The sequence below is a fragment of the Pelodiscus sinensis genome, chromosome Z (assembly GCF_052426305.1).
Source record: "Pelodiscus sinensis isolate ZL-2025 chromosome Z, ASM5242630v1, whole genome shotgun sequence".
Taxonomy (NCBI): domain Eukaryota; kingdom Metazoa; phylum Chordata; order Testudines; family Trionychidae; genus Pelodiscus; species Pelodiscus sinensis.
In genome coordinates, this window is record NC_143085.1 from 28,103,200 (window position 1) to 28,117,020 (window position 13,821).

At 50.5% G+C, this 13,821-nt stretch overlaps 1 protein-coding gene across 30 annotated transcripts in view; it reads left to right on the top strand.

Moving 5' to 3' along the window:
- NCOR2 (nuclear receptor corepressor 2) overlaps positions 1 to 13,821 on the top strand; it is a 511,248-nt gene that overhangs the window by 401,573 nt on the left and 95,854 nt on the right. For all 30 annotated transcript variants that reach the window (XM_075898492.2, XM_075898501.2, XM_075898481.2 and 27 more), the window contains one exon: positions 12,501 to 12,643. In XM_075898492.2, the coding sequence (XP_075754607.2) occupies positions 12,501 to 12,643 (143 nt within the window). The remainder of the gene's footprint in view (positions 1 to 12,500; positions 12,644 to 13,821) is intronic.

A 13,821-nucleotide genomic window follows, 5' to 3' on the forward strand; every position in this document is an offset into this window, starting at 1 on the left:
CTACCCCCTTTTTCCTATTTGACGTCTCACTGTAGAAGAGCCACTTTGCCATTTAGGCCCCACCGTGAGGCTGTGCTGAAAGGATCACTCATGGTACCCACCCATCTAGACCAACATCAAGAATAGAACAGGAGCAGGAGGGATCCAGTAGCCCACAATCTGCACAGTTTGTCTAGGAAGGCAGTGAATAGCACAGGGTTAGCTCAGCCTACAGGAGTGTGGAGTTTGGCCACTCCCATCTGCTTCACCTGTCTGTTTGAATGACATTTCCCCCATGCACTGATCCACGGAATAGCCAGCTTTCCATCTTGAACGTCTGCAGAGAAGCTAAATTCCCATTTTGCCAGGGCCTAGCCAGCTGCACAAAGCATTTTCTCACTAAATGCCCCAAGCAAGTGTGAATTAGCTCGGACTGGCACTTCTAAAGATCCTGGATTCTTTGTTTAGCCTGCAGCCAGTTGGCATTCTGAAAATTCACAGAGAACCTCGGATGTCAGTCCCAGACTGATCCTGCCAACTGACGGCTGTCAGGGTCCAATCCAGCAGCACGTAGAGCAGGGGACTTGCTGTGGGATAGTAAAGAACTGCAGCTGAATAATTGCTCCAGATTGCCATCTGCGTGAGCATATGGGATAACCCTTGCACAATGATGCTGAACAGAGAGATTTTAAGTAAGAGATGGAGGTATGCTGGATACAGGGTCAGACAACAGAGTGGAATACCATGTTATTCAATTAACTAGGGGAGCAAGAAACCTGTAAAAATGAAATTCTTGTTTAATGCCACTTTACTTTGTAATAAACTTTGGTTCGATAGTCTGCCAAAACATTCAGCGATTGGTATAGCCATGAGGAGTCCTGTGGCACCTTATAGACTGACAGATTTATTGGAGCATAAGCTTTCGTGGGCAAAGACCCACTTTGTCAGATGCATGCATCTGATGAAGTGGGCCTTTGCCCACAAAAGCTTATGCTCCAATAAATCTATTAGTCTATAAGGGTATGTCTACACTACAGCGCTAATTTGAACTAACTTAGTTCGAATAAGTTAATTCAAACTTATGTCATATACCTAGACTTTAGTAAGGCATTTGATACGGTCTCGCATGATATACTTATTGATAAACTAGGCAAATATAACTTAGATAGGGCCACGATAAGGTGGGTGCATAATTGGCTGGATAACCGTAGTCAAGAGAGTTGTTGTTAACGGTTCTAAATCCTGCTGGAAAGGGATAACAAGTGGAGTTCCTCAAGGATCTGTTTTGGGACCTGTACTGTTCAATATCTTCATCAATGATGTAGATATTGGGATAGAGAGTACGCTTATTAAGTTTGCAGATGATACCAAACTGGGTGGGGTTGCGACTTCTTTGGAGGATAGGGACATAATTCAAAATGACCTTAGCAAGTTAGAGAAATGGTCAGAGGTAAACAGGATGAGGTTTAATAAAGAGAAATGCAAAGTGCTCCACTTAGGAAGGAACAATCAGTTCCATACATACAAGATGGGAAGCGACTGTCTAGGAAGGAGCATGGCAGAAAGGGATCTAGGGGTCATAGTGGACCACAAGTTGAATATGAGTCAACAGTGTGATGCTGTTGCAAAAAAAGCAAATATGATTCTAGGTTGTATCAACAGGTGTGTTGTAAGCAAAACTCGTGAAGTCATTCTGCCGCTCTACTCTGCACTAGCTAGGCCTCAGCTGGAGTACTGTGTCCAGTTCTGGGCGCCACATTTCAAGAAAGATGTGGAGAAATTGGAAAGGGTACAGAGAAGAGCGACAAGAATGATTAAAGGTCTAGAGAACATGACCTATGAAGCCAGGCTTCATGAACTGGGCTTGTTTAGTTTGGAAAAAAGAAGATTAAGGGGGGACATGATAGCGGTTTTCAAATATCTAAAAGGGTGTCACAAGGAGGAAGGAGAAAATTTGTTCCTCTTGGTTTCTGAGGACAGGACAAGGAGTAATGGGCTTAAAGTGCAGCAAGGGAGGTTTAGATTGGACATTAGGAAAAAATTCCTAACTGTCAGGGTGGTCAAATATTGGAATAAATTGCCAAGGGAGGTGGTGGAATCTCCCTCTCTGGAGATATTTAAGAACAGGTTAGATAGACATCTGTCAGGGATGGTGTAGGTGGAGCTTGGTCCTGCCTTGAGGGCGGGGGGCTGGACTCGATGACCTCTCGAGGTCCCTTCCAGTCCTATTATTCTATGATTCTATGATTCTATGAAACTAAGCTAATTCGAATTAGCGCAGCTAGACTTAAAAAGTAGTTTGAATTAGCGTTTTGCTAATTCGAACTAGCATGTCCACAGAGTGGACCCTGAACAGAGGTTAAGGCTGGCCGGAAGCAGTGCCGGCAGGGCATCAGATGAGGACTTAGAGTGTGGAGCTGCTGTCTCAGGCTAGCCGAGGGCTGTGCTTAAAGGGACCCGACCCCCACCCCGGACAGACAGTTCTCAGGGGTGCCCTGCTTGCAAAGCAGTCCTGGCTTGGAGTGCCCTGAGTGCCCACACGTGGAACATCACAGCACTCGGCCATCACCCTGGCTGCACTTGCCACAGGCTGCCATCTTGGGGGAGGGGACAATCGGGGGGGGGGGGGGGGGCTGCAGGAGAGCTTCCACCCCGAGAAGCCCGCAGAGCCAGCCCAGTCCTCCTCATCGGGGGCTTGTACCCCATTCCTCCCTCACCTCCTTCTACTTACCCTTCTCTAGCCCCACTTCCTGATGTACAAAATAAAGAAAACATGTGTTCAAAAATAGAATCTCTCTTTATTGAACCAAAACGGGGGGAGACTGGGAAAAAGAGGTAGGAGAGGGGAAGAGAGAGGCTGGGAGAGGGGAGGGCAACTAAAATGATCAGGGGTTTAGAACAGGTCCCATATGAAGAGAGGCTAAATAGACTGGGACTTTTAAGCTTAGAGAAGAGGAGACAGAGCAGGGATATGATAAAGGTCTATAAAAGCAAGAGTGGTGTGGAGAGGGTGCATAAAGAAAAGTTCTCCATTAGTTCCCATAATAGGACGACTAGAGGACACCAAAGGAAAGGAATGGATAGCAGGCTTCAAACTAGTAACAGAAAGTTCTTCACAAATCAAAGAGTCAACCTGTGGAACTCCTTGCTGCAGGAGGCTGTGAAGGCTAGAACTAGAACAGAGTTTAAAGACAAGTTAGATCAAGTCATGGAGGTTGGGTCCATGGAGTGGTATTAGCCAGGAGCTAGAAATGGTGTCCCTGCCCAAAGTTTGTGGAAGGCTGGAGATGGATGGCATGAGACAAATGGCTTGGTCACTGTCTTTGGTCTATTCCCTCCAGGGTACCTAGTGTTGGCCGCTGTCAGCAGACAGGCTACTGGACTAGATGGACCTGTGGTCTGACCCAGTACGGCCATTCTAAGCTCAGGGCTCAGGGTCGGGGGTCTCAGTGGACCACCTTGATATTCATGCACACCTGCTCCTGGGTGACCAGGCTGGCAGCTATCCTGCCCTAGATGGCCACTTTCCGGTGCCTAGTGCGGAGTTCGTGGACAAGGTCCACGATGTTTGCACTAGACCAGGTGGGCGCCCGCCTCTTGCGGTCCTGGCCAGGCTCCTGGTAGCCGCCAGCCTGGTCCCGGGAAGAGGCAGAGGGCTGGGTGGCAGTGGGTGGCTGGCTCATGGCGTGCCAGGTGCAGGATCTGCTGGCTGGATGCTGGCAGGCTTGCACCTGGCACGGGCACCGTAGCCAGCCCGTGCCCCTTTAAGGGCTCCAGGGCTGGGAGTGGGGCATACGAGTTTCCCTGGTGGTGCCCAGAGTAGCCACCAGGGAAAGCCGGGGAGGGCTAGCCTCCCACTAGTTCGAATTAAGGGGCTACACAGCCCTTAATTCGAACTAGTAAGTTCAAAGTAGGCTTAGTCCTCGTGCAATGAGGTTTACCTAGTTCGAACTAAGTGCTCCGCTAGCTCGAATTAAGTTCCAACTAGCGGAGCGCTAGTGTAGCGCCTATCAAAGTTAATTCGAACTAACATCTATTAGTTCGAATTAACTTTGTAGTGTTGACATTCCCTAAGATACCACAGGACTCCTCATTGCTTTTGCAAATTCAGACTAACACGGTTACCTCTCTGATACTTGGTATAGCAACGTTGCCCCTGTATTCTCATACCATCAGATTCTTCCATTGTGACTGTGATTACAAGGAAAAAGCAGGTGGTTTTGATTAGCGGTGGTTGCTTTAGGAGTTACCTACTTGCTTTTGGACACAGTGATGGGTAGAGAGCAAATCCGCTCTGATTGGAGCTCCCGTCCCAGCTTGGGCCTGAGGCTGGGGCAGTTTGGATCAAGTTTTCCCTGCAGAATAGCTAGTCCTTGCCTGTTTTCTCACACCCTGGACCTGGGACTGCTTAGCTAGTTGCTAGGTTTCTCTAATCTATCAGAGAGCGAGTAACCATTCTAGATGCAACTTGCGGCTTTCCCCAAAGCTTTAACATGTGGTTTTACTTCGAAAAGGGACTACGTAATGCTGGCACCTTCTTACTCATCAGCTTTTCCTCCCTGTGCTTCAGATCTGCTGACTCCAGTGACAAAAATAAGTGTTGGCCACTTTTCAGTCCTGTGAATTGTGCTGGCTTCGCAAGCCCAGGGCTGAGGGGGTCTGTCCTACTTTGTGCATCATCCGTTCCTGTGCCAGCGCATGGAAAGCAATGGGGTGACATAGGCGAGGGCATACGCTGCAGGCTGCACAGGTGTCATTTGGCCTGCAGCATCTTTAGCCCAGGTGCTGATGCACGAGAAGGGAAGTGACACCCCTCCCCCCTCCCCTTCCCCAGATTCTCAGAGAGTCAGGCTGAGTTTGCAGGGCTGCCAGTTAGAAACGCTAACCTTTTTACTAGTGAACTAGCACACACATTGAAATTAAATGAACTAAACAGGGTGACATCTTCTTCACTCTCTTCTTAGCCTGCAAGGGTGTGCAAACACACAGATGGGTGTGCATGTGTGTGTGCAAAATGTCCAGATTTTCCTCAGTTGCCCCATCCAAGCGTAAAATTTGGTGCTCTTACAAGGAGCTGTCAGGTTGGATGCAGAGTAAGCAACGATGTAATGCTGGGGAGGTACTAGGTACGCCCCCTGCTGTAGAGGTGACCCCTCAGTATCACACATGCAGTCACCCAAGCATACTGCTTCCCAGTGTAGAAACCTGCTCTTTGAAATCACCCTTGGGAAGACAAGCTGTGTGCCAACCTGCCCAGGCTTGGCCTCCTTGCCCCTTCCCTGAATGCTGTGCCAGCTAGTGGGGAGGCAGGAGCACAGAGGTAGAGGGCTAAGAGCAGGGCTGAAACGACATCTATAAAACCTTTTGTGGTGCCCAGATTTAGGCTCTTTGGCTAACTGAGCAAATGAAGTCAGACCGGTCTGTTTCTCTTCAGCAAGGAAATGCAGAACCGGGAGTTCCTGCTAACTGCTGCCCAAAGTGTGCTTTTACCATCTCTCTTGTTTGCCTTGTGGCTTTGTGTGAGCTCCTCACCTGCAGCCAGGGTGTAAATGGAAGTGAGCTTGTGCAGCATCAGGTGGTACTCTGGCACTGGGCGGAACCCTGGTGTTGGCAGGGTGGCAGAGGCGAGATCAGATACAGAGGCCCCCAGGGGATCCCTTGCTTCTGCAAAGTATCACATTGAGCAAGAGCATAGTGTGGCTCTAACTAGTCCCAGGGTAGCCTCATGCACTTTCTGAAGCTGGGTGGCCTAGGGCAGGAAGTGGCAGGTAGCTTTCACTGCTGTGTTCCCCACTCGATCCCAACATGTGAACAGGGGACCTTGAATGTTAGTTTCTTGTGTCCGCATCTGCACTGCTGGCCTGTAAGGGGGGGGGGATCTCCCCTTCCCCCATCTCCTTTGTAACACCATCCTATCATTCAGACTGCAAATCCTTGGCTAGAGGTGGGGCTCTGATGTTCACGCCCATCGGTCCAGAGGCAGGGTCAGGTGAGAGAGGTTGGCTCAGCCAGTTATAGTAATGGACAGGCCACAACGTTGATCCCTGGATCCGTGCTTCCATATAGTCCAGGTCCTGCCTCTGTTGATCAGGCCTCTGTTGTGGCTTGCCATGGCATCATATCCTCTTTGGCCACGCTTGTATAGCAGCCTGAGGGAGGTGGCCGTGGCCTGTGGAGCTGCTGTCTCTGTCACGGGGTGCTTTGGGTTTCTTGGCCAGGTAGCAGAGAAACCCCAGGGTCTGGTCAGTCAGCACATGCAGCACAAAGACCTATCAGGGAAGCAGCTTAGCAATGACTAATTTCCAGCCTGAGGTTTAGTTTTGAACGGATTTCTCTTCTGAGAGTAAGGGAGCAGGAATGGCACCTCAACCAGGTGACAGAACAGAGCCAGATTGTGCTCTAGCGGCTGCTTCATGCTGCCTCCATTCTTTGGTTGCTGCCCTTGCGAGGATGAGCCACGTTTCCTCCAAAAGAGAGTGAAAGTACCGCTCTGTATGGACACAAGGTTCGGAGATGGATGCTTCCTTTCCGTCTGCCTGGCACCAAGGGCCACATGGCGTGTAGAAAGCCGCAAGGTCATAATTCATCAGGAGGGAGGTATAAATCCTGCCCTTTCTGGAGCTGGCTGCTGGAGAGTTTTGTGCCATGTTGCTGAAGCGAGGGAGTAGCTGAGTCACCAGGGTCAAGAAGGCCAACTGGGGCCAGGAAAAGTTGTGAAAAACTAATAGAAGTGTTACCATGGCTGTTGTGCCAGAGAGCTCCTCCGCAAGGGGAGCTCTGGAGTTAACGTCCTGCGTGGAGTTGTCAGGAGGAAAAGGGGGAAGACAGCACTGACGTGGAGCTCCTTGGTCCTTGCAGTCAGTGGCGGCTGCTGCAAGCTGTGTCAGACCAGATCGCTTTGTAGCACTGTGTCGTGCCTGAGAGCAGGTCACTGCTGCGAGCACCCCTCTCTTGGCAAGGCTGGGAGAATCTCTTGTGGGTTATGGAGAGAAATTTGTGGTCAGACTCCCTTGCAGCATCTTGTTGTGTGTAGTCACAAAGCGACAAATGTAGTGTGATCCAAAACCTCATAGGAACAGTCTGGATCCCCAGGCTGGTTTCTGTGGAAGAATGGCCCAGATCACAGCTAGCAAGAGCCAGCACGTTGCTGGCCTTGCTAAACATCCTTGGAGGAACAGCCATGGCATGAGTTTGCTATGTGCTGCGCAGAGCAGCGATCCATTAAATCCCTGCTACTCTCATTGGCCTGCAGCTGGGAATCCTGTGTTCTGTGTCATACTCTGCCACTGAAGTACTCTGGGACTTTGGGACTTGCTTTGTGCCTCAGTTTCCCTATCCGAAAACAGGGATGATAATGTTCTCTCCAGTCACACACTTAGCAAAGCACCGTGCGGTGTGCAGGGGGTGTTGGTTAGCTCAGCTTGTGGTGGAGAATAGTTTCTCACAGCAGTCTGCCCAAACTTGGGTAGCTTTCCAACCACTCCAGGAGTGGTCGGCTTAAATTTCAGTTCTGTACCCTCTGCCTCTGCCTCTGCCTCTGCCTCTGCCACGCTCCCGGGGCAGGCTGTAGAGTCAGGCTGCTGTGCTTGCACAACTGGGACAGTCTCCGTGGGCTGCAGGAAATGGTTAAAGAAAGAATGTGGAAGGAAAGGGAGTTAAAGAGAACTTGGGAGGGGTGTTGCACTAGGTAGTGTAGCGCTTTGGGGATGAGATCATTTTTTTTATTGTAACTTTGATCTGCTAATCCAGTTGAGAGGCTGCTAAGGGACCCTTTTGCGGTCTCACTTGTGTTGTGCTGAGACGTGAGACCTGGGTGGGGCAAGGGCAGCCATGCTGGAGAGGAGGGGAAGAAATAATCTAAAAAGGCTGTGACTATGGAGAGCTTGAATGAAAGCCATGCTCCCTGCAATGCCCCTTTTCTCTTGGTCTTGTGCTCCAGAAACCAAAGACGCTTTAAAGCATTCTCATAGGTCTGCACACTCCTCTTCCTTCCTGCCATCGTTGCTCCGGGCACACGACCCTCAAGTTTCCACAGACCGGGGAGGAGACAGTCCCCACCCCCACTCTCTGGCTGATCCCGTCTGCCTGGGCTCACTGCATAGCCCGCATGCTCAGGGTGTGTCTGTCTGTCCCTGTCTCTCCTGCCCTGGGAGTGGTCTGAAGTTGTCCAACAACTTGTTGGTCCAGCATTATCTCTGTGCTCTGTTTGTTTTCTCTCTGCCTCCTCTCCTGGAGCCCTCAGACCTTTCCAGATGATAGCAACCTTCAGTTGAAAACCAGTGCGGAGGGGAGACTTAGGGGGAAGGTCCCAACCCGGTCAGTAGAGTTCAAATCTCTGTCAATTACTGGCTCGCACCTCCCCAAAGAAAAGCCCCTTTGATTCATTTCAGAGCAGAGGAAACTATTAAGCAAAGCTTTGTTTTCCTGGCTCACTCCCCCTGCTGTTGACATTCAGATGAGAACTAGAGAGATAGAAAGTGAGAGAGAGAGAGAGAGGAAGTGGGTGCCAAGTTGGCCGCACCCCTTGTCAGCTTGGGTCAGTGCCACGCTCGTTATTATTGCTCTGTCTAGAGGTCACATTCAGACGAAACCAGCCTCTGGGTCAGCCAGAGGAAAAGATTAGAGCTTGTTTGCTGCTCCACCACACACCGCTGGTCCTGATCTCCTCCTGGCCCTCAGCTGGCAAGAGGGAAACTGCAGCTCCTGCTCGACTGCTTTGCCTTTTTTTTTTTCTTTTTTTTTTGGCAGCGTTGGGCATCTCCTGAAACTGCCTCCCTGTAGCCCCAGGCTGCTGAGCAAGGAGGTGAGACGGGGAAAGGGGGAGGCAAAGCAACTTCAGTCCACCTTAACAAACGCCTCTCCAGACGGTTTGCAAGTGCTGAGGAGCTGAGCAGGAAGAGTGCCCAGGGTGCTTCTCAGCAGCCCAAGTGAGGCAGAGAGCACTGAGGACAGAGCATGTGTTCAAGGCAACTTCTTGCGTCGGGGTCAGGCGTCTCCTGCTTTTAAGACCTGGTTTTAAGTTACCATGCTGTAGCTGCTCTTGCTACCGAGGGTTCCTAAATGCCGGAGCCCCCCAGGAATAAAGAACCAGCTTTTTTTCCTCTCTCCTCCCTTCCCTTCCTTTGGCTTTTGTGAGGGAGTGTAAACAAATTGAGCAGGGAGGATGTGAGCGGAGAACTCCCGGCGCTTTGTAACAAACTGCTCTGCCTCGCGTGGCTTTGAAGAAGTGCTCTCCCTTTTTATTCTGACCTGCCTGCTGCATGCTCGGAGCAGATTTGCTGGCAGGTGACACTAGTCTCGGAGAATGTAAGTAGAGCCATAGGCAGTAAGAAAACGGTGAGCTTCTGGGGTGAACGTTAGTGCTGGGGATTGCAAGAATGAGCGTGTGTACACTTGGTGTGTACACTTACAATCCCCCATCGCCACTCAGCAGGATACTGATTAAGATCGGCTGGGCTGGTTAGTCAGTTTCAGTTTTATGTACAAAATGAGTGTGTGTGTTGTATGAGCGAGGGGCCAACATGCATGTGGCAAGTTTCGTGTGACAGTGATGGGGGTGCAGGAGCATGAAGAGCACGAGGGGGAGGCTGTGAGGTGAAAGGGAACACTGACGTATGTTGCTCAGTAGAGCCCTGGCAAGTTGTCTGTTCACTAGCCAGATCCAGGGCAGCTGCTGGCTGATCCCGCCCTGAGAGTACAGATAATTATAGTTTTGGGAAGCAGGTGTTGCTGTTTTGTTCTCCTGCCTGTGAAGATAAGGGTGTCTATATGCACCGGTTGGATCCTGCAGGGAGGAGGTCTGTCTGTGCTTTGGAAACATGCAGCCTCCTCCTGGCGGGATACACACAGACACCTGCGCCTCTCCCCTCCCTGGCTACACGCTTGCCCCCAGCTGGGCGCCATTTGCATGTGTGGCAATCTGGCAGGCTGCACGCTGACCCCAGCAGGTGAAGGGAAGGCCTTGTGGAACCACTGGAGTGGGTGACTTTAACTTGGAGGGGCTTCAGCACAGCCTTGTGATTGGGAAGTGGCCCAGCAAAACTACTGAGCCCAGTGCCTCTGGCACGTGAGAGGGCAGCTGAGAGATCCATGACATGCCGCACAACACGCTCGGTTCATAGGTGGAAATGAGAGTGGGCACAGCCGGACCTTGGGGTCAGCCGCTGCAGTAACCACATGCTGCTCCCCTGTCATGCACAGCATAGTCTTCTCTGAGAACAACGCAGTGGCACAGAGAGTGGCGCCTGTGGGGCAGTCAGGGGCCATTGTTGGTATTTAAAGCCCTTACCTGAGACCTAGCTTGCCATTCCAGCCCAGTCGCTCACCCATGGGAGTAAGCCTTTCTAGAGTGAATTGGTCGATTCATTCGGTCATTTTGGAAGCGTGGTGATAGAGGTCTGTGGAGCCAGGAGGCTCTGCTGGTTGATCTGTGTATGCTGGTGCTAAAGCTTATCCCTTAGCAAGTTTTGTTTGTCAGCCTTTGCAATCACAGCGCAGAGTATGCCTGACACATAAATGATGCTGTGGTTGGTTGGCTGATAGGTAGAGCATGTTTAAAGGAAAATATTGTCTGAATCTGAAGGTCCTCCCTGTGCCATTAACGAGGACTCTGCCTTGGATCTCATCTAGGCTCTCAAGCTAAGGCTGGTGCAGTACAGGGAGGGGGGACCTCATGAAAGATCCTCCAGTGCTGCAGGAGGACGTGTGTTGGGGACCCTCTTTGCTTCAGGGCAACTCCCGCATTGTGTCAGCAGCAGGCACAAAGGACAGGAGAGCTTGAGCCAGGTCAGCTTTGGGTGTCTTTAAACTGCTGCTCCTCACGGGACTTGCTGCAGCCCCTCCTTGCATGAAGAGTGGCAGACAAAAAGCAAAGGAACGATGACTAAAGCAAGGGCTGGCTGATTGCAGTTCCACCTGAGCGTGGGGCATGAAGCCAGCTGGAGCTGGGCTCCCTGCCTCTCCTCTTGGGCCTGTGGGCCAACTGATGGCAGATACCTAGCAGGCCAGCCTGGCAAGGGGAGTCAATAGGCATGCAGTGGGGTCTCGTGGACACCTCAGGGGTCAGAGGAAGGGTCAGACAGGTTTTGTTTACACGCAAAAGGGGCTGTCTCTGATACAGAGCTGCCAGTGCAACAAATTCCCAGACAGGCAACCCAGCATGGTAGAAGGACACAGATTTATAAGAGGGTAGCATCCTGGTTCAGGTACAGTGGACTTCTGCTGCCCTGACAATCCCAGCAAGGGGCGGACCAGGGGCTGTGATGGGCTATTCAGGGCTGCAGGGTGTTCATTAAGTCAGCGACCTCTGTAGCACCCCTCCACCTCAAGCTGGTGGGGATTCCCTCCCTTCCCCCACCACAATGCACTTACAGGTCAGCTGGCCTCTACATTCCAAGGAGAGGCTGGTAATTTCTCTTTGTCTGTCTGTCACCTCTCCCTACCTCTTCCCAGTGCTAGACCCCTAGCTCAGTCTTTGAAAGGGGCCCCAGGTTTCAAGATCTTTCACTCTCCAGGTTTCACCCTCCTGGGTCGCACTGGCCTCTGGGTTCCAGTGGCAGTGTGGCAGCACTAGAACATATCTCTGCTGTGCCTGGGGCTGGCAGGCTTTCATGTGAGGAAATCCCTCTGTAGTGGATTGACTGGACCCGTATAATGGGAGTCTGAAGCAGAGCTCTGTGGGTAGGGTAATAGCTGGTGACTGAGGCTCAGTTCCCTGCTCCCCCCAGGGATGTCTTTTGGGACTCTAGGTAGGTCACTTAGTTGCTTTGTGCCTCAGTTTCCCCCTCTGTAATTGCAGGGTAATGGCACCTCTCCCTCTCACAGGAGTGTTGGGAGGGCAAATGCCTTAATGATTGCAAGAGGCTTAGACCCCAGAGTAGTAGGGGCCATGGAAATACCTAGGCTGATTATTAGCTCCTTACACACATGCACATACACACACACACCTGTGTGAATACATGACTGTACTTCCATCTCGCCTCCTTTGTCGCCCCTCTTCTCCTGTGGCCTTCTCCATGCATGGGTCCAACCCATCTGAGCCTGTGGGCTCCAGTTCTCAAAAACTGTCTCTCTCAGATAATGCAGGTTGGGGGAGGGTGCAGACATCCTGTCCCCATCTTCGTTAGCCCCCTGGATAGGGACCAACCTGAACTGCAGCCCCCAGGGAAGAGGTGCATGCTTTCACCTTCTGAAAGCTTCTTGTCACTCCCTTGTGGGGTGCAATGACTGCACTGGCCCCCAACACACCATGATGGTGCAGTCTAGCCCCGAGCCCTAACAGCTGTCAGGGTGGTTAGTAGATGCTGCTATCCCATGCTTTTTGTTCCCCAAGATTGATGGTCTAATGTTTTGTACCTGGAAAGAAAACCAGGAATCTCTCACTTGTCTCTTGGCCAGGGAATTTTCACAGACGGGTACTGGGGAACATATTGTCCCCAGCAAAGTTTGGTTTGCCCATGTAACCCAGCCTTTGTGCATTGTTTCTCCTTTTAAACCCTCTGGTTTTATTTCCCCAATTACAGGTCTCCTTGAACATGGGCGAAACTGGTCGGCCATTGCCAGGATGGTGGGCTCCAAGACTGTGTCGCAGTGCAAAAACTTCTATTTCAACTACAAGAAAAGACAGAACCTGGATGAGATCCTGCAGCAGCACAAACTAAAAATGGTAAGCAGCCCGCTGCAGCCTGCTGCAATCACCACAGCTCTTTTCTGGCAAACAGTGACATAGCTTATGACGTTCCCAAGTCCAAAGGGAAGTTTGTCTTCCATGAGAATTTACTGGGTGAAATACATGGAGCCCAGGGGTCAGCTAACAGCTCATATTGAGAAAGGGACATTTATCCTTTGGCCAGTGGTGTTTTCTGGCTAGCTTGGGAGCTCCTCTGGGACAGAGTTGACCAGATCTTAGACATGCACATGCTACTCAGTGAGTGAAAAGAATAGAAAGGAGAGAGTAGCTGCTGTGTGTTAAGATACATAGCCAGATGGTGATCCCAGTTACAGTTGTGCAAATCCATTCAAGCCAGGAGTGTTGTATCAATTTACCCCATGTTACAGAGATCAGAAATGGGCCTAGTCATGCTGTTTATTTCTGGAGCAGTCTGAAACTGCTGCATGTTCTGTGGTAGCTCATGCACTGAGTATAAAGCTATGAATGCAGACTGGCCACAAAAAGCCTCATGACATTTTCAACCCAGTGTTTATGATATTAGAAGGGAAGAAGTTGATTTCCAGGAGGAACAATCATTGGGACCTCCAGAGACAGGCATGGTCCAGTGACCTAAGGACAGAAGTCCTATGCCTGACAGACATTTTGTATGGCTAGGGGCAGATCACTTAATCTTTCTGTGCATGTTTTCCCCTGTGGTAGAAGGGGGATAATAATACTTTCTTCCCTCAGAAAGTTTAGGGAATCTGCAAAATATTGTAATTATTCGTTTGTAGAGGACCCTGGGGTTCCAGGGTTTCTGGCTAATAGGTTTCATATGGCTTCAACCCCAAGGAGAGCTTTGCAAATGGAAGGGACAGTATTCCGTACAGGAATCGCTCCCTCAAGCCATTACGGTGTGAGTAAAAAGACAGGCAAACACTCAGTGACACATCCAGGAACTGAATAGCCTCATCACTTGACAAAAGGAACAAAAAGTACTGTGAGCAGCGGTGATTCTTATGATCATTTCTCCATGCTCGGAGATACTCCTGTGTTCCTGTGTTTCACTGAATTGTTTTAGAGACAAGGCAAACAAAGCTTGTTTTAGAGACAAGGCAAACAAAGTTGTACAAAGAAAACAACTAAAACGTGTGTAAAGAATGGGATGAGTCACACGCACAACCTCTCAAAAT